Source organism: Somniosus microcephalus, chromosome 7, assembly GCF_052327205.1.
Source record: "Somniosus microcephalus isolate GS21.2 chromosome 7, FLI_Smic_1.0, whole genome shotgun sequence".
NCBI classification, from domain to species: Eukaryota; Metazoa; Chordata; class Chondrichthyes; order Squaliformes; family Somniosidae; genus Somniosus; species Somniosus microcephalus.
In genome coordinates, this window is record NC_140993.1 from 204,306,792 (window position 1) to 204,328,036 (window position 21,245).

The 21,245-nt window shown below is 45.7% G+C and overlaps 1 protein-coding gene across 10 annotated transcripts in view; it reads right to left on the reverse strand.

Annotated features, from left to right (window-relative positions):
- Positions 1-21,245, reverse strand: part of amph (amphiphysin) — a 529,225-nt gene that overhangs the window by 48,928 nt on the left and 459,052 nt on the right. For 9 of the 10 annotated variants that reach the window (XM_085993363.1, XM_085993361.1, XM_085993360.1 and 6 more), the window contains 2 exons: positions 13,373-13,483; positions 6,845-6,904 (listed from right to left, as the gene is read on the reverse strand). In XM_085993363.1, coding sequence (XP_085849489.1) covers positions 6,845-6,904; positions 13,373-13,483 — 171 coding nt within the window. The remainder of the gene's footprint in view (positions 1-6,844; positions 6,905-13,372; positions 13,484-21,245) is intronic. The other variant, XM_085993365.1, reaches the window with a different exon arrangement.

The window sequence follows — 21,245 nt, forward strand, 5'->3', positions numbered from 1 at the left end:
TCGCCAGTGTTATTTCATGGCCCCTCCTCGCCCTCCTAATTTCTTTTTTAAGTATGCCCCTGCACTTTTTATACTCCTCTAGGGCTTCTTCCGTCTTTAGTCTTTTGTAACTGCCAAAAGCCCCCCTTTTATTTCTAATGCATTTTTGTATCTCCCTTGTCATCCAAGGTTCCCTTTGCTTGTTGGTCCCACCCTTGACCTTTACAGGAACATGTTGGCTCTGTACTCTCTCTATTTCCCTTCTGAAAGTCTCCCACTGTTTTGATGTGGATTTTCCTATAAGTAGCTGCTCCCAGTCCACTTTGGCCAGATCCTGCCTTATCATATTAAAATCGGCCTTCCCCCAATTTAGAACCCTTATTTCCGGGCCGTCTTTGTCTTTTTCCATGACCACCTTAAATTTCACCGAATTATGGTCACTGTCGCCAAAATGCTCTCCTACTGATACTTCCACCACTTGCCCGGCTACATTCCCCAGAATTAGGTCCAGTACCGCCCCCTCTCTTGTAGGACTTTCTACATGTTGGCTCAAAAAGCTCTCCTGGATGCACTTTAAGAATTCTGCACCCTCTAAGCCTTTCACACTCTGACTATCCCAATTTATATTGGGGAAGTTGAAATCCCCCACTATTATTACCCTATTATTTTCACACTTCTCTGACTTTCAAACCACCCTCTGTGTAAAGGAATTTTTACTAACTTCCCCTTTAATTCTTTGTGATTACCCTAAATCTGCACTTTCTCGTTATCATCTCATTGACTAGTAGAATTATAGATCACTATTTATTTGATCATAACCCTCCAATATAGCTTGCTTTTGCAAACTATAGCAGTGTAAAGTAATACATGATTTGAAATGATCACAAAGGTGATTTCAAAATAGGACGCTCAAAGAATGAGGCAGTGACAAGCTGTCCTTCATAATACCTTGAGTTGGTGGTTATACATGTCCATTGCAAAGGTTATACATGTCCATTGCAAAGGGATCAAGGGATATGGGGAGAAGGCAGGGACAGGGTACAGAGTTTGGATGATCAGCCATGATCTCATTGAATGGCGGAGCAGGCTCGAGGGGCCGAATGGCCTATTCCTGCTCCTATCTATTCAAAAAAGGTGGTAGAGAAAAAGCGGGGAATTATAGACCGGTAAGCCTGACAAGTAGTGGGGAAAATGCTAGAGTCCATTATAAAAGATGTAATAGCAGAGCACTTGGAAAGCAGTGACAGGATCGGACAAAGTCAACATGGATTTACAAAAGGTAAATCGTACTTGACTAATCTACTGGAATTTTTTGAGGGTGTAACTGGTAAAATAGATAAGGGAGAACCAGTGGATGTGATGTATTTGGACTTTCAGAAGGTTTTCGATAAGGTCCCGCATAAGAGATTAGCGTGCAAAATTAAGGCACATGGGATTGGGGGCAAGGTATTGACTTGGATAGAGAACTGGTTGGCAGATAGAAAGCAAAGAGTTGGAATAAATGGGTCATTTTCCGAGTGGCAGGCAGTGACTAGTGGGGTACCACGGGGATCGGTCCTAGGACCCCAGCTGTTCACAATATATATTAATGATCTGGACGAGGGAATTGGATGTAATATCTCCAAATTTGCAGACAACACAAAGCTGGGTTGAAGGGTATGCTGTGAGGAGGATGTCGTGAAACTCCAGTACGATTTGGACAGGTTGGGTGATTGGGCAGAAACATGGCAAATGCACTATAATGTGGATAAATGTGAGGTTATCCACTTTGGTGGCAAAAACAGGAAGGCAGATTATTATTTGAATGGCAATAGATTGGGAGAAGGGGAAGTGCCAAGAGACCTGGGTGTTATTGTGTACCAGTCGCTGAAGGTAAGCAGGCAGTTAAGAAGGCAAATGGTATGTTGGCCTTCGTAGCAAGAAGGTTCGAGTACAGGAACAAGGATGTCTTGTTGTACAGGGCCTTGGTGAGACCGCACCTTGAGTATTGTGTGCAGTTTTGGTCGCCTTATCTGAGGAAGGATGTTCTTACCATGGAAGGAGTGCAGCGAAGATTCACCAGGCTGATACCTGGGATGGCAGGAATGACGTATGAGGAGAGATTGTGTCGATTGGGCTTATACTCACTGGAATTTAGAAGATCGAGAGGGGATCTCATCGAAACTTATAAAATTCTAACAGGACTAGACAGACTAGATGCTGGAAGGATGTTCCCGATGGTCGGGGAGTCCAGAACCAGGGGTCATAGTCTAAGGATAAGGGGTAAGCCATTTAGGACTGAGATGAGGAGGAATTTCTTCACCCAGAGAGGGCAGTGGAGGCCAGTTCATTAAATATATTCAAGAAGGAGTTGGATATATTTCTTAAGGTTAAAGGGATCAAGGGATATGGGGAGAAGGCAGGGACAGGGTACTGAATTTGGATGATCAGCCATGATCTCATTGAATGGCGGAGCAGGCTCGAGGGGCCGAATGGCCTACTCCTGCTCCTATCTTCTATGTTTCTATGTTTCTATCTTCTATGTTTCTATAGGGCTTAACACTCACTGGATTGTGGATTAAAGGAAGTTTCTAACTGAGTGAAATGTACATCAAATGCGCAATAATCATCTTAAGGAATAACTGTGCCTCTTCCACCTTCATCCATAGCTTAAACATTCACTCCCTCCACCACCGGTGTACCGTGGCTGTAGCTTGTACCATCTACAGGAGGCACTGCAGCAACTCACCAAGACTTCTTTGGCAGCACATCCCAAACCCGCGACAGCAGCAGCAGGTGCATGGGAGTGCCATCATTCCCAAGTTCCCCTCCAAGTCACACACCATCCAACTTGGACATATATTGCCGTTCCTTCATCGTCACTGGGTCAAAATCCTCGACACCCATATCCCAAGAATGAATGTAAAAAAAATCCTCCCCAATTGGAGCAGGAAGAAACAGATTGCTCATCTGTTGTGCTAGCATCATTCTAGAACTTTAATTTCATACTGAGATTTGAGATTTTAAGTCTGCATTTAAATAGCCAGAACAGTAGAATAGAAGTCAGAAGAGGTAATAATCAAACTGTACAGGACTCTGATCAGAATGCACCTTGAATGCTGCATCTACTTCTGGTCACCATGAAACAAAAGAGATATTGAAACACTGGAGGCAGTGCAGAGAAGAGGCACAAGGCCGATCTCCAGTGTCAGGGGTTTGTGTTATGAGGAAAGCCATGAAAGGAGGCATCCGAGAGGTGATCTGATAAAGGCATATAACATTGTTACGGATATAGAAAAAGTTAACCTGGAATATTACTTCAAATTGAAGTGTGAAAGCAGGATTAAGGGACACGGGTTCCAACTAGTAAAAAGTAATGTTAGGGCTGATATCGGGAAATTCTTCTTTACACAGAGTGATCGATGTCTGGAATAAATTTCCAGATACAGTATTGGAGGTAAAAATCATAGAATCAATTGGGTGTAATAGGGGGGGACATTCGGATCTCTTTGGATAGGTGAATTAAGATGGGCCGAATGGCTATCCTTGCCCGTAATTATATCTTACAGCACAGAAGGAGGCTATTCAGCTTGTGCAGATTATAGAAACATAGAACCATAGAAAAATAGGAGCAGGAGTAGGCCATTTGGCCCTTCGAGCCTGTTCCGCCATTCAATATGATCATGGCTGATCCTCTATCTCAATACCATATTCCCGCTCTCTCCCCATACCCCTTGATGCCTTTTGTGTCTAGAAATAGGAGACTGGTCAAGAAGGTAAGAGCCCATGGGATCCAGGGTGCCTTGGCGCGTTGGATCCTAAACTGGCTGAGTGGCAGGAGGCAGAGGGTGATGGTCGAAGGTTGCTTTTGTGACTGGAAGCCTGTGTCCAGTGGGGTACCTCAGGGATCGGTGCTGGGTCCCTTGTTGTTTGTGATCTACATAAATGATTTGGATGAGAATGTAAATGGTATGATCAGTAAGTTCGCAGATGACACGAAAATTGGTGGGGTGGTAAATTGCGAGGAGGAAAGCCTCCGGCTACAGGACGATATAAACGGGTTGGTCAGATGGGCGGAAAAGTGGCAAATGGAATTTAACCCTGAAAAGTGCGAGGTGATGCATTTTGGACGGACAAATAAGGCAAGGGAATACACAATGAGTGGTAGGACCCTAGGAAGTACAGAGGGTCAGAGGGACCTTGGTGTACATGTACATAGATCCCTGAAGGCAGCGGAGCAGGTAGATAAGGTGGTTAAAAAGGCATATGGGATACTTGCCTTCATTAGCCGAGGCATAGAATATAAGAGCAGGGAGGTTATGATGGAGCTGTACAAAACGCTGGTGAGGCCACAGCTGGAGTACTGTGTGCAGTTCTGGTCGCCTCACTATAGGAAGGATGTGATTGCTTTGGAGAGGGTGCAGAGAAGATTCACCAGGATGTTACCTGGGATGGAGCGCCTCAGCTATGAAGAGAGGCTGGACAGGCTGGAGTTGTTTTCCTTGGAGCAGAGAAGGCTGAGGGGGGACCTGATTGAGGTGTACAAAATAATGAGGGGCATAGATAGGGTAGATAAAGAGGAACTTTTCCCCTTAGTGGGGGGGTCAATAACAAGGGGGCATAGATTCAGGGTAAGGGGCAGGAGATTTAGAGGGGATTTGAGGAGGAACTTTTTCACCCAGAGGGTGGTTGGAATGTGGAACTCAATGCCTGAAAGGGTGGTGGAGGCAGGAACCCTCACAACATTCAAGAAGCATTTGGATGAGCACTTGAAATGCCATAGCATACAAGGCTATGGACCAAATGCTGGAAAATGGGATTAGACTGGACAGGGATGGATGGGCGGCGCAGACACGATGGGCCGAAGGGCCTCTTTCTGTGCTGTAAAACTCTATGACTCTATGACTCTATGACTCTAAATCTATCTATCTCCTTCTTAAATGTATTCAGTGACTTGGCCTCCACAGCCTTCTGTGGTAGAGAATTCCACAGGCTCACCACTCTCTGAATGAAGAAGTCCTAAATGTCCTACACCGTATCCTGAGACTGTGAACCCTTGTTCTAGACCCCCCAGCCAGGGAAAACATCCTCCCTGCATCCAGTCTGTCTAGCCCTGTCAGAATTTTATACATTTCAATGAGATCCCCCCTCATTCTTCTAAACTCTAGTGAATACAGGCCTAGTCGACCCAATCTCTCCTCATACGACAGTCCTGCCATCCCAGGAATCAGTCTGGTGAACCTTCGCTTCACTCCCTCTATGGCAAATATATCCTTTCTTAGGTAAGGAGACCAAAACGGCACACAGTACTCCAGGTGTGGTCTCACCAAGGCCCTGTATCCTTGCTCCTGTACTCAAATCCTCTTGCAATGAAGGCCAACATTCCATTTGCCTTCCTAACTGCTTGCTGCACCTGCATGTTTGCTTTCAGTGACTGGTGTACAAGGACACCCAGGTCGCTCTGTACATCAACATTTCCCAATCTATCACCATTTAAATAATACTCTGCCTTTCTGTTTTTCCTACCGAAGTGGATAACTTCACATTTATCCACGTTATACTGCATCTGCCATGTATTTGCCCACTCACTCAACTTGTCTAAATCGCCTTGAAGCCTCTTTGCATCCTCCTCACAACTCACAATCCCTCCTAGTTTCGTGTCGTCAGCAAACTTGGAAATATTACATTTGGTTCCCTCATCCAAATCATTGATATATATTTTGAATAGCTGGGGCCTAAGCACTGATCCCTGCGGTACCCCACTAGTCACCGCCTGCCACCCCGAAAAAGACCCATTTATTCCTACTCTGTTTCCTGCAATTTTCAATCCATGCCAGTATATTACCCCCAATCCCATGTGCTTTAATTTTGCACACTAACCTCTTATGTGGAACTTTTATCAAAGGCCTTCTGGCAATCCAAATACACCACATCCACTGGTTCTCCCTTATCTATTCTACCAGTTACATCCTCAAAAAACTCCAGTAGGTTTGTCAAACACAATTTCCCTTTCATAAATCCATTTCCTTGTTTCCCATTATAAATTCTCCCGTTTCTGACTGTAAGGGACCTACATTTACTTTCACTAATTTTTTTCTTTTTACACACTTGTAGAAGCTTTTGTAATCCACTTTTATGTTCCTTGCAAGTTGACTCTCATACTCTATTTTTCCCCTCTTAATCAATCTCTCGGTCCTTTTTTGCTGAACTCTAAACTGCTCCCAATCCTCAGGCTTGCTACTTTTTCTGGCAATTTTATATGACTCCTCTTTGGATCTAATACTATCCTTAATTTCTTATGAAACAGCTGCCAAGTGGGCGCTCTGCTATCCAATATTCATTCCTTTGTCATGCTATCACAGATCGCCAAAAGTCTTGAACTAGTGGACACGGACTCAGGTTAGAAAAGGGAAGGCACACAAATTCATTAAATGACTCCTTATATATGCACAGCCAGTGGTTTTTACATTTTCACAGGGAAAAAAACTGATAGAATCATTCAATTTAATCTGCAAAACACCAGTTAAAAAAAATCTCAGCATGCAATAAAATCAGAGTTTGACTTTATTCAGTCATTGCAAACCATAGGCCTTGAGAAGAGCTCCAATGTACTCATTACTTGCTTCTTTTCTCAAGCCCTGAATTACCATCAGTACTAGTTCAGCATTACCACACAGTAAAGGTTGGCTATCAACTACACACGATTATTTGCATGGCAGGAATATCACAGTCCTTTTTCATAATATGCGTAAGCACCTCTGATGCACATGAAACCGTTCCATTTATGGAGGACTAATTATAGGGGTGAGATTTGATGACAGATATTTAACTGTAATGAGCAGATGACCTACTGTTTCGCCCAGCCATTGAGGCACCATTTACATACCTCAGTGCTCTCAGTCTCAGCACTTACAGCTGGCTCCTGCACCTCAGGCTCCTTAATCTCCTTTATGGGGAATAAAACAGGGGATTTACTTCATCTGAATGTATCTCCAGTATCATATTTTAAATCTAGTAGCGTAAAATATGAGAACATGATGTGTTTTGAAATGATCAGAGGGACAGTTAAAACAAGGATGGTTTCTCTGATAGGATTCAAGCAATGAGCACATAAGAACATATGAAATAGGAGCAGGAATAGGCCATTCGGCACCTCGAGCCCGCTCCACCATTCAATAAGATCATGGCTGATCTGATCTTGGCCTCAACTCCACCTTTCTGTCTGTTCCCCATAACTCTTGACTCCCCTGTAGTTCAAACATCTGTCTATCTCAGCCATGAATATATTCACTGACTCCGCCTCCACAGCTCTCTGGGGTAGAGAATTCCAAAGATTCATGACCCTCTGAGTGCAGAAATTCATTCTCGTCTCCGTCTTAAATGGGTGACCCCTTATTCTGAAACTATGCCCCCTAGTTCTAGATTCCCCCATGAGGGAAAACATCCTCTCAGCATCTACCCTGTCAAGCCCCCTCAGAATCTTCTATGTTTCAATAAGATCACCTCTCATTCTTCTAAACTCCAATAAGTATAGGCCCAACCTACTCAACCTTTCCTCATAAGACAACCCCTTCATCCCAAGAATCAACCTAGTGAACCTTCTCTGAACTGCCTCCAATACAAGTATATCCCTCCTTAAATAAGGAGACCAAAACTATACACAGTACTCTAGGTGTGGTCTCACCAACGCCCTGTACAGGTGTAGCAAGATTTCCCTACTTTTATACTCCATCCCCCTTTCAATAAAGGCCAACATTCCATTTGCCTTCCTAATTACTTGCTGAACCTGCATGCTAATTTTTTGTGTTTCATGTACAAGGACCCCCAGATCCCTCTGTACTGCAGCATTCTGTAGTCTCTCTCTATTTAAATGATATTTTGCTTTTCTATTCTTCCTACCAAAGTGGATAACCTCACTTTTTCCCACATTATACTCCATCTGCCAAATTTTGCCAACTCACTTTGCAAACTCTTTGGGCTTGATTTTAACTCCGGTGCAGGGAATTGTCGGGTTCCCCGAATTTGGTGTTTCCCACACGAATCTAAATAGGTGTGTGAGATTGATGCAATTTTAACTCAATTGGCCAATTGATTTCCAATGTGTGGGAACCCTTGGCAAATGAGTAGTTCCAGTCAGAAAGTCACATAATATGACGTCATTATTGCTGCTGCATTTAGGGTCTGCAACAAGCCTTGCTTCTTCTGCAGGCTGCCAACCTTTCGGCATTTGCTGATACACTGAGCTGGAAGCAGAATGGCAAGAGAAAGACCGAGGTCTGCACCCCGTTTTGATGACGTTGCCCTGCAGGCTTTAGTGGAGGGAGCAAGAGCTCACAAGGAGGTGCTCTTCCCTTCATCAGGATGGCAACCTCCATGGAGGAGATAAGTCGCCAGGGTAAGGAAAACATGTTGAGTGTTCATAATAGAATACCATCTCGAGGCGCGATGGGCATCTATTGAACAGAGAAACCAGACCTTCATGGAAGTCCTTCTGAGTAGGACTGCCAGTGCAGATACGTGTCCCCATGGCCCCCTGATGTGCAGCAAGGTGCTCTCAAGCCACTTCCAAGTGCTGGCCCCTTCTGGCCTGTGCAGCTTCAGGTGGGTGAGCAGCAGCCTGGTGCTCCTGTTGCTGCTGCTGTTGTTCCTGGTTCTGCTGATGCCGCGGCTGGTGTTCGAGCTCATCTAATGCCCAGAAGGGAAGGAAATAAATGGCTCCCATGCTTCTGGTATATGCCTCCATTGAGGAAGCGCTGAGTGAAGGTTGCGAGCGGGGTTTCCCAGGAGGTCACACTGGAGATGTGTGTGAGGCTCCAACCTTCCACAGGTGTGGTTAAGCCTGGTAAAAGTTGCCCCAGGCCTGAAACAACAAAGTCCTGCCACCTGCAAATGATGACTGATCAAATCTCCTCTTTAATGGTTGACCTGCAGCCAATAGTCAGCAAGCCAATAGTGCTCACGCCAGGTTTCACAGGTGTGATCCGCACCAGGTGTCTTTTACGTGGGAAAAGGGTTAAAAATGCAAGGGCCTGTTAAAATGGGATTATAAAGGCCAATTATTGCTGATTAAGGGCCCTAAAGACCAGTCCTGCCTGTTGGAGGCGGGACTGATTCAGGACCATCAGAAACGCCTGGGTTAAAATGGCTCGGGGTCGGGAACCAGGCGGGGGGGGTCCCGACCCCCAGTTTGCGATTTTAACCCCCCACACGCCTCAAAGCCCGCCTCACGGCTGAGTTGAAATCGACCCCTTTGTGTCCTGTTCACAACTTGCTTTTCCACCTATCTTTGTATCGTCAGCAAATTTGGCTACAGTACACTTGGTCCTTTCATCTAAGTCATTAATATAGACTGTAAACAGTTGAGGCCCCAGCACTGATCCCTGTGGCACCCCACTAGTTACAGTTTGCCTACCTGAAAATGATCCATTTAGCCTGACTCTGTGTTTTCTGTTAGTTAGCCAATCCTCTATCCATGCTAATATATTACCCCCAACACCATGAGCGCTGAAGGTAAGCATGCAGGTGCAGCAGGCGGTTAAGAAGGCAAATGGTATGTTGGCCTTCGTAGCGAGAGGGTTCGAGTACAGGAACAAGGATGTCTTGCTGCAGTTGTACAGGGCTTTGGTGAGACCACACCATGAATATGGTGTGCAGTTTTGGTCGCCCTATTTGAGGAAGGGTGTTCTTGCCATGGAGGGAGTGCAGCGAAGATTCACCAGACTGATACCTGGGATGGCAGGAATGACGTATGAGGAGAGATTGTGTCGATTGGACTTATACTCTCTGGAGTTTAGAAGAATGAGAGGGGATCTCATTGAAACTTATAAAATTCTAACAGGACTAGACAGACTAGATGCAGGAAGGATGTTCCCGATGGCGGGGGAGTCCAGGACCAGGGGTCACAGTCTAAGGATAAGGGGTAAGCCATTTAGAGATGAGGAGGAATTTCTTCACCCAGATAGTGGTGAACCTGTGGAATTCTCTACCACAGAAGACAGTTGAGGCCAATTCATTAAATATATTCAAGAAGGAGTTAGATATATTTCTTAAGGCTAAAAGGGATCAAGGGATATGGAGAGGAGGCAGGGACAGGGTACTGAGTTTGGATGATCAGCCATGATCTCATTGAATGGCGGAGCAGGCTCGAGGGGCCGAATGGCCTACTCCTGCTCCTATCTTCTATGTTTCTATGTTATCTTGTGCAGTAACCTTTTATGTGGCACCTTATCGAATGCCTTTTGGAAATCCAAATATACTACATCTACTGGTTCCCCTTTAGCCACCCTGCTCGCTACATTCTCAAAGAACTCTAATAAATTTGTCAAACACGATTTCCCTTTCATAAAACCATGTTGACTCTGCTTGATTGTATTATGATTTTCTAAATATCCTGCTACTACTTCCTTAATAATGGATTCCAGCATTTTCCCAATGACAGACATTAGGCTAACTGTTTTTTTGTTTCCTGCTTTCTGTCTCCCTCCTTTCTTGAATATGGGCGTTACATTTGTGTTTTTCCAATCCACTGGGACCTTTCCAGAGCCTAGGGAATTTTGGAAGATTACAACCAATGCATCCACTATGTCTGCAGCCATTTCTTTTAAGACCCTCGATGCAGGCCATCAAGTCCAGGGGACTTGTCAGCCTTTAGTCCCATTAGTTCACCTAGTACTTTTTCTTTAGTGATAGTGATTGTTTTAAGTTCCTCCCTCCCTTCTGCCCCTTCATTTTCCACTATTATTGGGATGCTTTTAGTATCTTCTACCGTGAAGACAGTTACAAAATATTTGTTCAAAGTCTCTGCCATTTCCTTGTTTCCCATTATTAATTCCCCAGTCTCATCCTCTAAGGGACCAACGTTTACTTTAGCTACTCTCTTCCTTTTCATATACTTGTATAAGCTCTTACTGCCTGTTTTTATATTTCTTGCAAGTTTACTCTCATAATCTATTTTTTCCCTCTTTATTATTTTTTTAAGTCATCCTTTGCAAGTTTCTAAAACTTTCCCAATCTTCTGGCCTACCACTAATCTTTGCAACATTGTATGCCTTTTCTTTCAATTTGATACCCTCCTTAACTTCCTTAGTAAGCCACGGATGGTTCATCCTTCTCCTAGAGTCTTTGTTTCTTACTGGAATATATCTTTGTTGAGAGTTATGAAATATCTCCTTAAAAGTCTGCCACTGCTTATCTACTGTCTTATCTTTTAATCTATTTTCCCAGTCCAGTTTAGCCAACTCTGTCTTCATATCTTTGAAACTGCCTTTATTTAAGTTTAAAGACACTAGTTTCAGACCCAAGATTCTCAACCTCAAACTGAATGTGAAATTCTATCATGTTATGATCACTCTTCCCTAGAGGATCCTTTACTATGAGATCATTAATTAATCCTGTCTCATTACACATTACCAGATCTAAAATAGCCTGATCCCTGGTTGGTTCCACAACATATAGTTCTAAGAAATTGTCCTGAATACACTCTATGAACGCATCCTCAAGGCTACCCTTGCCAATTTGATTTGTCCAATCAATATGAAGATTAAAATCGCCCACGGTTATTGCAGTACCTTTCTTACAAGCCACCATTATTTCTTGATTTATACTCTGTCCCACAGCGTAGCTACTGTTAGGGGGCCTGTAGACTACTCCCACTAATGACTTCTTTCCTTTATTATTTCTTATCTCCGCCCAAACTGATTCTACATCTTGATCTTCCAAGCCAAGATCATTTCTCACTACTGCACTGATCTCGTCCTTTATTAACAGAGCTACCCCAGCTCCTTTTCCTTTCTGTCTTTCCTTCCCAAATGTCAAATACCCCTGAATATTCAGTTCCCAGCCTTGGTCACCTTGCAGCCATGACTCTGTAATGGCTATCAGATAATACCCATTTATTTCTATTTGTGCTGTCAATTCATCTATCTTGTTACGAATGCTGCGTGCATTCAGATAAAGAGCCTTTAATTTTGTCTTTTTCCCATTTTCCCTACTCTGACCCTATTTGCTGGTGCACTCTTATGCTTGTACACTCCGTCCCTTCCTGTCACACTTTGGTTATCATTACCCCTATCGCTACCCTGCACTTCTTATTAACATACCTACAGGGTCACAGATGAAAAACACTTTAATACTGAGGGGACTTCCCAATCTGGTATGGAGTGCAATTGTAGGGAGTGCATCTTTGGAAACCGTGGACATACAGCCCATGATTTTGTGCCAGGACAAAACCATAATGCCTTGGAGCAGCAGCCTTCAGTACCATGAGGCAGTGGGATATGGCCCTATACCTGTGGGAGTGCTGGAGCACCTGCCTGTGGTGCCATGGCACAGTGGGATATGGCCTTGTACCTGTGACACTCCAGATTTCTGTGCTTCTAATCTCAGGCATGTCACTGTGAGAAAGTCTGTTGTGGAAGCCAGTCCTTTCTTCACTAGGAAGCTAGGAAAGAAAATCAGAGGGAAAGCGATTCACAGGCTACGTTCCATTGTTCCTCTTTTTCCATGGGACACTGGTGCACTTGTCTTTAGCTGATTTTATATGCCGCTTGTTTAGACTGGCGATTGTGAGCCAGCTCCTGCACTAACACTACTGAATCAGGCTGTCTTATCCCACCGGCAGAATTGCAAACCCAGTTTTTTGGGTGGGTTTATGATCGTGCCAATGGGATAGGGGAACCATATTCAATAGTGTAAATGCAGGGTGCCCACTCACGCTTGCCGATCCCCCAGAATCTGACCCTAAACAAATGCCAGAATAAAAACCTCCTGAACACAAACATACCCTAGACACAGGGGCAAGCTGTCCTTCAGATCACTCAATCTTTTGGTTACGGTTATTTGCAGATTTAAGCCTGCCCAGAGTGCTAAAGGTGTTATAAGTACTCACAGACACACACACACGTACACACATGCACGTGCACACACAGATGTAGACACACACATGTATACATACATGTGCACGCATACACACGCACACACGCCACATATACATTGCTTAGCATTGGGTCAGAGAACAGTGCAGACAAATAAACAGTTGACTATTGTGCAACACATAGTTTGGTTGTACTGTACACAAGTCCTGTCTATAATAACAGGCCCATTGCTGTAGTCTGGGCATTCATTTCTGGAGTCATTTCAAAGACAGGGTCATATTTACCATTGCAGTCAGAGAATGAATACTCAGGCTTAACTCAGTTTAAATGAAGATGGAAAACAGATGGTTTGGGGATGTGTGGTGGGGAGAAACTTCATAGGCAACACCATGAGCAGGGTGGAGGGAAATGCACACATGTAACACTGAACAGAAAAACCATCTCTACTGTCGAGCAATAACAAAGGAGGTGGCTGTGGTGATGGGATGAATGAAGCACTTACTGTTAGTGAAATCAGTCTGCAGTCAAACAGTGGGACTCACCACAACCTCCTCCGCAGCCACACTGGGCACAGCAGAGAGAGCATCCTGGGATGGTTCAGTGTCTGCTTCTGGGGCTCTGGGCTCCTCGGCAAGAGTGGATTCTGCATTGATCTTTTGAGAGTAGGGGAAGGCAACTGTGTTAGTGCTATGAGTACACACAAGAAAAAAACTCGACACAGCATGAAAAGGAAACAAAAATCCCATTTAATAAACTAATTTGACGCATTCTGCTGCAGCTTACCAGCAAGGGCCACTCATTTATGGTTTTTACGGAAATCCAATGCCTACAAATCCCGGAATCCCATACAATGAAAATGGATTTTGAATTATTCAGTCACCATAAGCCAGTGTCCCTGCTTTATCAGTCCTATGCACAGATCAACTTAGAGTAAAACAGCCATAGACATAGTAGAGTACCTGTACCAAGTATCCCATGTCCGGTGACATGAATATGAAACTAAACAGCTTCGAAATGCAGATTCAGTAAGAAAGATAACAGAAATGCTGAGGAATCTGACTCAAATACACTTAATCAGAAGGCTGGCATTCTCAACACCAAAATAAAATCAAAGGAAAGATTCTCTTTCTAAAATTTGAGTGTCCACAGCACCAGCTGGGTTTGTTGGTCACTTTCAAAACTAACAAGGATTCCATCGGTTCCGAGCCAATTTGTTTGTTTTCCCTTGGTTTTACTTCAGTGTCAACACTGGTGAATTACTATTACTGTACTGTGCGAAGTCACAGTTCACCATCTTGTCCTGTTTAACCTCTATGAACTTCTCTACCTCCTTATTTCCTACATACCTAGAGCTTACTTACCCTTCCAAACTGACGACTCTACTCCCTTGCTTTCCCTTCCCCTGCCATATTAGTTTGAACCCACCCCCAAAGCTGTAGTCAACCTACCCAGGAGCAGGCTGATCCCAGCTCTCTTCAGCTGCAGACTGTCCATTGGTACATCTCACTCCTGCCCCAGAGCTACATCCAATGACCCAGCAATTTGGACCCTTGCCTCCTACACTGTCTATAACATGCATTTACCTCCCTTATCAGGCTAGTATATATTGGCTAGCATGGTGCACTGGTAGTCATCTTGAGATTAGACTTTTGAGGTCCCGCTACTGACGCTACCTCTTAATTTGCGAAACTGTTTTTCTGCAGAACCTGTATCCTATTCTACTCTATGTCATTAATTCCGACATAAACCATGACTTCAGGCCAGCCCCATTCCTTCTCCAAGACCTTCTGCACTTGCCCCAATTTGTCCTCTACCTTGGCACCTTGGAGACTCACTCTCACAAAACTTCAGTGTTAACTAAGAACTTTACTGAGAAGGCTGACCTTACCTCGCACACTTCTTGTGCTCCTGATTTTGATGCCTCTGCCATCACTGCCAGTTCTGTAGCTGCAAACTCATCAAAAACATTTCCTCTTCTGCAGCGGGCGGGGGGGGGGGGGGTGGTGACGTTCTGTTGGGTAGGTGACTGAGGCAAGCGTGTGCCAGCCATAAAAGGGTAAAGGGAGTGTATGCTCACCTTTAATATCCTAAAGTGGGTGTACAGTTTAACCAGCCCTATCGTATGGGGATGAGACAAAAGTGTTCAAGTTATGGGCCAGTGGCACTGACACCTCCCAGAGCAGCTTGCCTTCACCCAATTTTCTGGCTCCCTTGCTCACTATGGGCACCCATGATGTGCCCACAGTACCATACAGAAACTGGGGAAGATCACCTTGGTTACAGTTTGGCTCAATTCTGCTGCCTGGGAGGTTGGTATGCGGCTTTCATTTGTGAAACCAGCCACCAAGCAGATCCCAGGTCAGGGTTGAGGAAACTCCGAGGCCTGGGAGGCCCTTTAACCCCACGCATGCACCCTTTGACATGGGATGGAAACTCTAGCGGGGTAGGCAGAATGGTGGGCACATGCCTGCACTTACTCCTGGATCACAGGCGTGCATTTAAAGGCCCTCAGTGATTACAGTGGGGAGGCATTTGTATTTTTATTTGGAGTGCATATAAAAGTGACCTTCAACTTTGGTTATGAGAGCTGAATTTTTCATTTTTGTTTTTTGCAGGTTGTTTCTTATTCGAGGTCTTTGCCCCTTTGGCGATCTTTGAAGATGTTTAGCAGCACAATTTGTTATTGTTACATGTGTGTATGTTAAACCCTACTCCGGAAACCTACCTGCGCACATTTTGGTGCCATTTTGCATAACATTAATCTGATTTTTGTCATCACACTCAAAAATACCAAAATATATGCCAGTTTAGTTTTGCATCTACGCATTTTATGCAAGGGGGAAAGTGACCATACATGTAGAGTTTCCAGCTGAAGATGATTGACTGACTTTCACTAGGAACTGAATTACTCATTTCTGGGAGCAGACAGATCTTGTGTGAAGCACAAGATAAACTGGAAAATATAGCATACGCCATTTTTACAACCAGTTATCTGACATTCAGTATAACATGATGATTATAATACAAGTCTGAAAAGTTCATCACTTGCTGCACTTTCACCTGTTAATAACCACTCACTCACTCAGTCGCTCACTGTGATTACTGCACTGTTTCATCAGAACAGGAGTAGGCCATTCAACACCTCAAACCTGTTCCGCCATTCAATTAGATCATAGCTGATCTGTACCTTAACTCTGCCTTTGCTCCATATCCCTTGATGCCCTTACCTGACAAAAATCTTTCCATCTCTGTCTTGCAAATTACAATTGTCCCAGCATCCACAGCCTTTTAGGGGAGAGAGTTGCACATTTCCACCAACCTTTGTGTGAAAAAGTGCTTCTTGATTTCATTCCTAAATGGCCTGGCTCTAATTATAAAGTTATGTACTCAATTCAATGTCACCAGCACATTATAAAGCTTTAAATCATTTATCCCACCGGTCAGTGTTGAAACAATTGTAATGGAGAGCATACTGAGGATACTGGCTATTGAGGAGTAGAAGATGCAGTCCAAGTCTTCAGCAAGTACTGCTGAAGATTAAAGACCTCATTATGCTCTTCATATTCATTCAGAACAAGCCAGCTATTCCCACTCCACAAACTTCATAATCAAAAAATGAAAATGTAAACCATCAATCTCTAAAATAATTTTATTTATGAAGATGATTTTTAATTCATTCTCGGGATGTGGGCATTGCTGGCATGGGCAGCATTTCTTGCCCATCCTAATTGCCAGTGATGAGCCGCCTTTTTGAAGTGGTTTGATACAACTTAGTGGCTCACTAAACTACTTCAGAGGGCAGTTAAGAGTCAGCCATGTTGGTGTAGGTCTGGAGTCAAATGTAGACCAGACTGGTTAAGAATGGCAGGTTTCCTTCCCTAAAGGACATTAGTGAACCAGTTTTTACAACAATCCAGTGGCTTCATGGTCACTTTTACTGATATCAGCTTTTTATTTCCAGTTTAAAAAAATATGAATTCAAATTCTCAAACTGCTATGGTGGGATTTGAACTCAAAGGACTGGATTTTCATTCAGGTGCGGGTTGGTGTCGTGTAATCCACATTTCGTGTTATCCACACGAATCTAATTCGATGTGGGAGATTGATGCTATTTTAACTAAAATGCCCAATTGAGTTCCAGCGTGTGGGAACCCATGGCAAATGAGTTTCTCCAGTCTGAAAGTCGCCTCCGATGATGTCATCATTGCTGCTGCATTTAAGTTCTGCAAGAAGCCTTGCTTCTTCTGCAGACTGCCAACCTTTTGGCTTTTGCTGATACACTGAGCTAGAAGCTGAATGACCAGAGGAAGACCGAAGTCTGCACCCCGTTTCGACGACGTTGCCCTGCAGGCTTTAGTGGAGGGAGGAAGAGCTCACAAGGAGGAGCTCTTCCCTTCATCAGGGAGGAAGATGCCTCCCCAGCAGACAAAGGCTGTGTGGCTGCAAGTGGCAGAGGAGGTCAACTCCATTATTGGCTACCCGCAGAATCTGGATACAGTGCAGGAAGAGGTTTCATGACCTTCAGCGCATTGGAAAAGTGAGTATGAATTTCCAATCACTCTCAATCTGATCCCCATTGCCTTTCCTCACCAGCACTCAGCTTTAGCAATCACTTCCTCCACATCCCACTTGACACTGACATCCATGCACCCTTACCCATTCCCTCTCTCTCTATGCTTACATTCACCTAACTATTCGACTATGCAGCCCTCACACTCCCTATCACTCTGATGCTATGAAAACAACTGACAACACACAGGGAGGGCCCTTGGTCTTGCCACATCACTCCATCTTTGTCTCCTTCTAAGCATCTATGCTATAGATTCTCTACACTCACTCCTTCATTCTCACTCAACCTCCACTTGTCTCCCTCATTGCAGGAAAAGAGAGCTCACAATAAAAGAGAACGAGCGAGGACAGGAGGAGGGCCACCATCAGTAGCCCAGCTCACCCCCTGGGAGAAGACGGCCCTGGAGATCGTGGGAGTGGAGGACGATATGCAAGTGGGGGACGGACAGATGGGTGCATCACAGCAAGCTGGTGACAGAATAGTTTTCCATCTCTCTCATTGACATTGCATGAGTCGCTGATAATGTTTCGGAAGCTCTAACAGATGGACTAATGATCATCTGCAATATGCAATGTGCATGTAACCTTGGCATCACATCTCTGACTCTTTCCTTTACTCCCCCACAGGACCATCGCAAGCACCCGTCCCCCCTAGCCAGGAGGAACAGGCTGAGCCTCTAGACTCATCAGAGGAAGCTGCAACCACTGAGGGCACAGCGTCAACAGAATTCAGCGCACCCAGCACCAGCGCAGACACTCACACCTCGGTGGGACCTTCGGGACATAGAGTAGTGCTGTCACCTGGTGTATCACAGCTCACAAGTGAGCATCAGCAGACTGTGGAGATAGGGACAGCAGTGGAGAGTCCTAGTCGGAGGGTGCAGGACTCTGCCAGCTCGGCTCAGCTGCATATCGACCCTCTGCCTCTGGGTCCATCCACAGTATCAGCGGTGATGGCACTCCAGGAACAGATGCAGGAGTCTCTGGCAGGTTTTGTCTCCAGGGTCGCTGCGAGTGTGGAGCGAATGGAGGAGTCCCTCACTAACATGAGCAGAGCCTTTGTGGAGTCATTGGCACATGAACGCATCAACATGGAAAGGATAAAGGATGGCAACCTCCATGGAGGTGCTAAGTCACCAGAGTGTTGAAAACATGGTGAGTGTTCAGAATAGATTGACATCTCTGGAGGAGCGATGGTCAGCTATTGAACAGAGAAACCAGACCTTCATGGCAGTCCCTCTGAGTAGGACTGCCAGTGCAGATACGGGTTCCCATGACCCCCCTGATGTGCAGCAAGGTGCTCTCAAGCCACTTGCAAGCGCTGAAGGGGACCTGACCCATGAGAGTGAAGTTGGTGGCAGACATCAAGGAAGTGGGGACTCCTCTCCAAGCACTCACACTTCCATGCCACTGCAGAGCCCTCGGTCAGAGCCCCACCAGAGTCCACACCCAACTGAGATCGGCGTCTCAACCCCTGCACAGCCGCAGGAGCAGCAGACTGTTGACGAGCCCTCACAGGTTTGCCATCCCAGAGGGCGCCTGCCAAAGGTGTCGAGACAGGAGCAGCAAGAAACTGAGCAAGGGGCCTCCACATCTGCTGAAGCCACAGGGGAAGCACCATGTAGGAGCACGCGTAAGAGAAAGATACTGCACAAATAGTCACAAGGGTAGTCACTTGGGTGAAATTGGATGTTTTATGTGTAAAAGCCATCATATGAATCATGTACATAAAAAATCTGATGGCTACTGCTGTAGTTGTGGCGTGTGTCATTTCGCAAATGGAACTTCCACATTGAGGGCTTAGGATTACTTGCAATTGTCAGTGTGGTGGTCAAATTGCCAGGAATCAGCTGTTTCGTGGCCATTGTCGATGCTCAGGTAAGATGATGTGAGGCAAAAGTGCTTGAGTGGCTAGGCTAAGCAAATCTGGCCAAGATGAGTGCGTTCCTTGCATCCCGGGCAGCTATGTTCTCGCATACTGCTGCCGCTGGTTGATGGGCCTCTGCAGGATGTTTGTTTTCGCTCTCCTGCTCCTCCTCCTCCTCCTCCTCATCTGAGGAGGATATGTGACGAGCCACTTGGTCCTCAGGAATCTGCAAGCCACGATGCTGTGCCATGTTGTGAAGTGCACAGCAAACCACGACGATTCTGGAGACCCTGGCTGCTGAGTACTGCAGGGCTCCACCTGATCTATCCAGGCATCTGAAGCGCATCTTCAGCAAACCGACGGTTTGCTCAATTATGGCTCTGGTGGACATGTGGCTGGAGTTGTAGCTCTCCTCAGCTTCGTTGGATGGTCTCCTCAATGGCGTCATTAGCCACGTCCTCAGGGGATAGCCCTTGTCTCCAAGTAGCCATCCGTTAAGTTGGTCTGGCGGACTGAATAGCGGAGGCAGACTAGACTGCTGCAGTATGAAGGAGTCATGGCAACTGCCAGGCTATTTGGCACAAACATGCAAAATTTCCTTCTTGTGGTCACACACCAGCTGAATGTTAAGGGAGTGGAAGCCCTTGCGATTGACAAAAATACCTGGATTGCGATGGGGTGCCTTAAGGGCCACATGTGTGCAGTCAACGACACCCTGCACCCTTGGAAAGCCTACCAGATGAGCTAATCCAACCATACGCGCCGTGACACTTGCGCGATCCTTGGTGAAATGGATGTGATTGTGCGCGAGGGCAAAGAGGGCATCGGTTACCTGCATGATGCAAGTGTGTGCGGCCGCCTGGGAGATGCCGCTGATGTCTGCTGCTGATCCCTGGAATGAGCCTGAGGCAAAAAAGTTGAGTGCGGTGGTGACTTTGATGGCCACTGGTAAGGGCTGTCCACCTGGTCCTCTGGCCTGCAGGTCTTGTTGCAGCATTGCGCAGATGTCACCCACTACTGTAATGTATATACCTTTAAGGGGGGAACTATCTTTTACAGCTCATGTATACTGCAGTACCGGCAGTGACCACACCTGTATATAGCACTGAGTAGTAATCTGTACAGATCAGTTGCCGTGTGAGCCACGTTGAGTAAACACCTGTTGTACCGTTCTCCTGCAGTCTGTGTCTTATTATACACAGACACAACAACTACCTCTCGCGAAAGTCAGAGCTGCATTTGGCACTGCTGCTCAGACATGTTGAGATAACTGACCCTGTGTCTGTAGACCCTGTTTGGGGGGTATCTCCTGCGTTGACCGGCTTCCATGCACTGGCCCCTTCTGGCCTGTGCATCTTCAGGTGGGTGAGCAGCAGCTTGGCGCGCCTGTTGTTGCTGCTGCTGTTGGGGCTGCTGTTGTTGTTGTTGCTGCTGTTGTTGGGCCTCATCTAATATCCAGAAGGGAAGGGAATAAATGGCTCCCATGTTTCTGGTAGATGCCTCAGTTGAGGAAGCACTCAGTGAAGGTGGCGAGAGGGGTTTCCCAGGAGGTCACACTGGAGATGGGTGTCAGGCAGCACGGTGGCATAGTGGTTAGCACTGTTGCCTCACAGCGCCAGGGACCCGGGTTCGAATCCGGCCTCGGGTGACTGTCTGTGTGGAGTTTGCACATTCTCCCCGTGTTTGCGTGGGTTTCCTCCGGGTGCTCCGGTTTCCTCCCACAGTCCAAAGATGTGCGGGTTAGGTTGATTGGCTATGATAAATTGACCCTTAGTGTTAGGGGGATTAAATACGTGGGGTTACGGGGATAGGGTGGGATGTGTGTTGGTGTGGGGGTTACGGGGATCGGGTGGGATATGTGTCGGTGCAGGCTCGATGGGCCGAAGTGGCCTCTATCTGCATTGTGGGTTTTCTGTGATTCTGTGATTCTGAAATGTCCACAGCTGTGGTTATGCCTTCTAAAAGTTCCCCCAGACCTG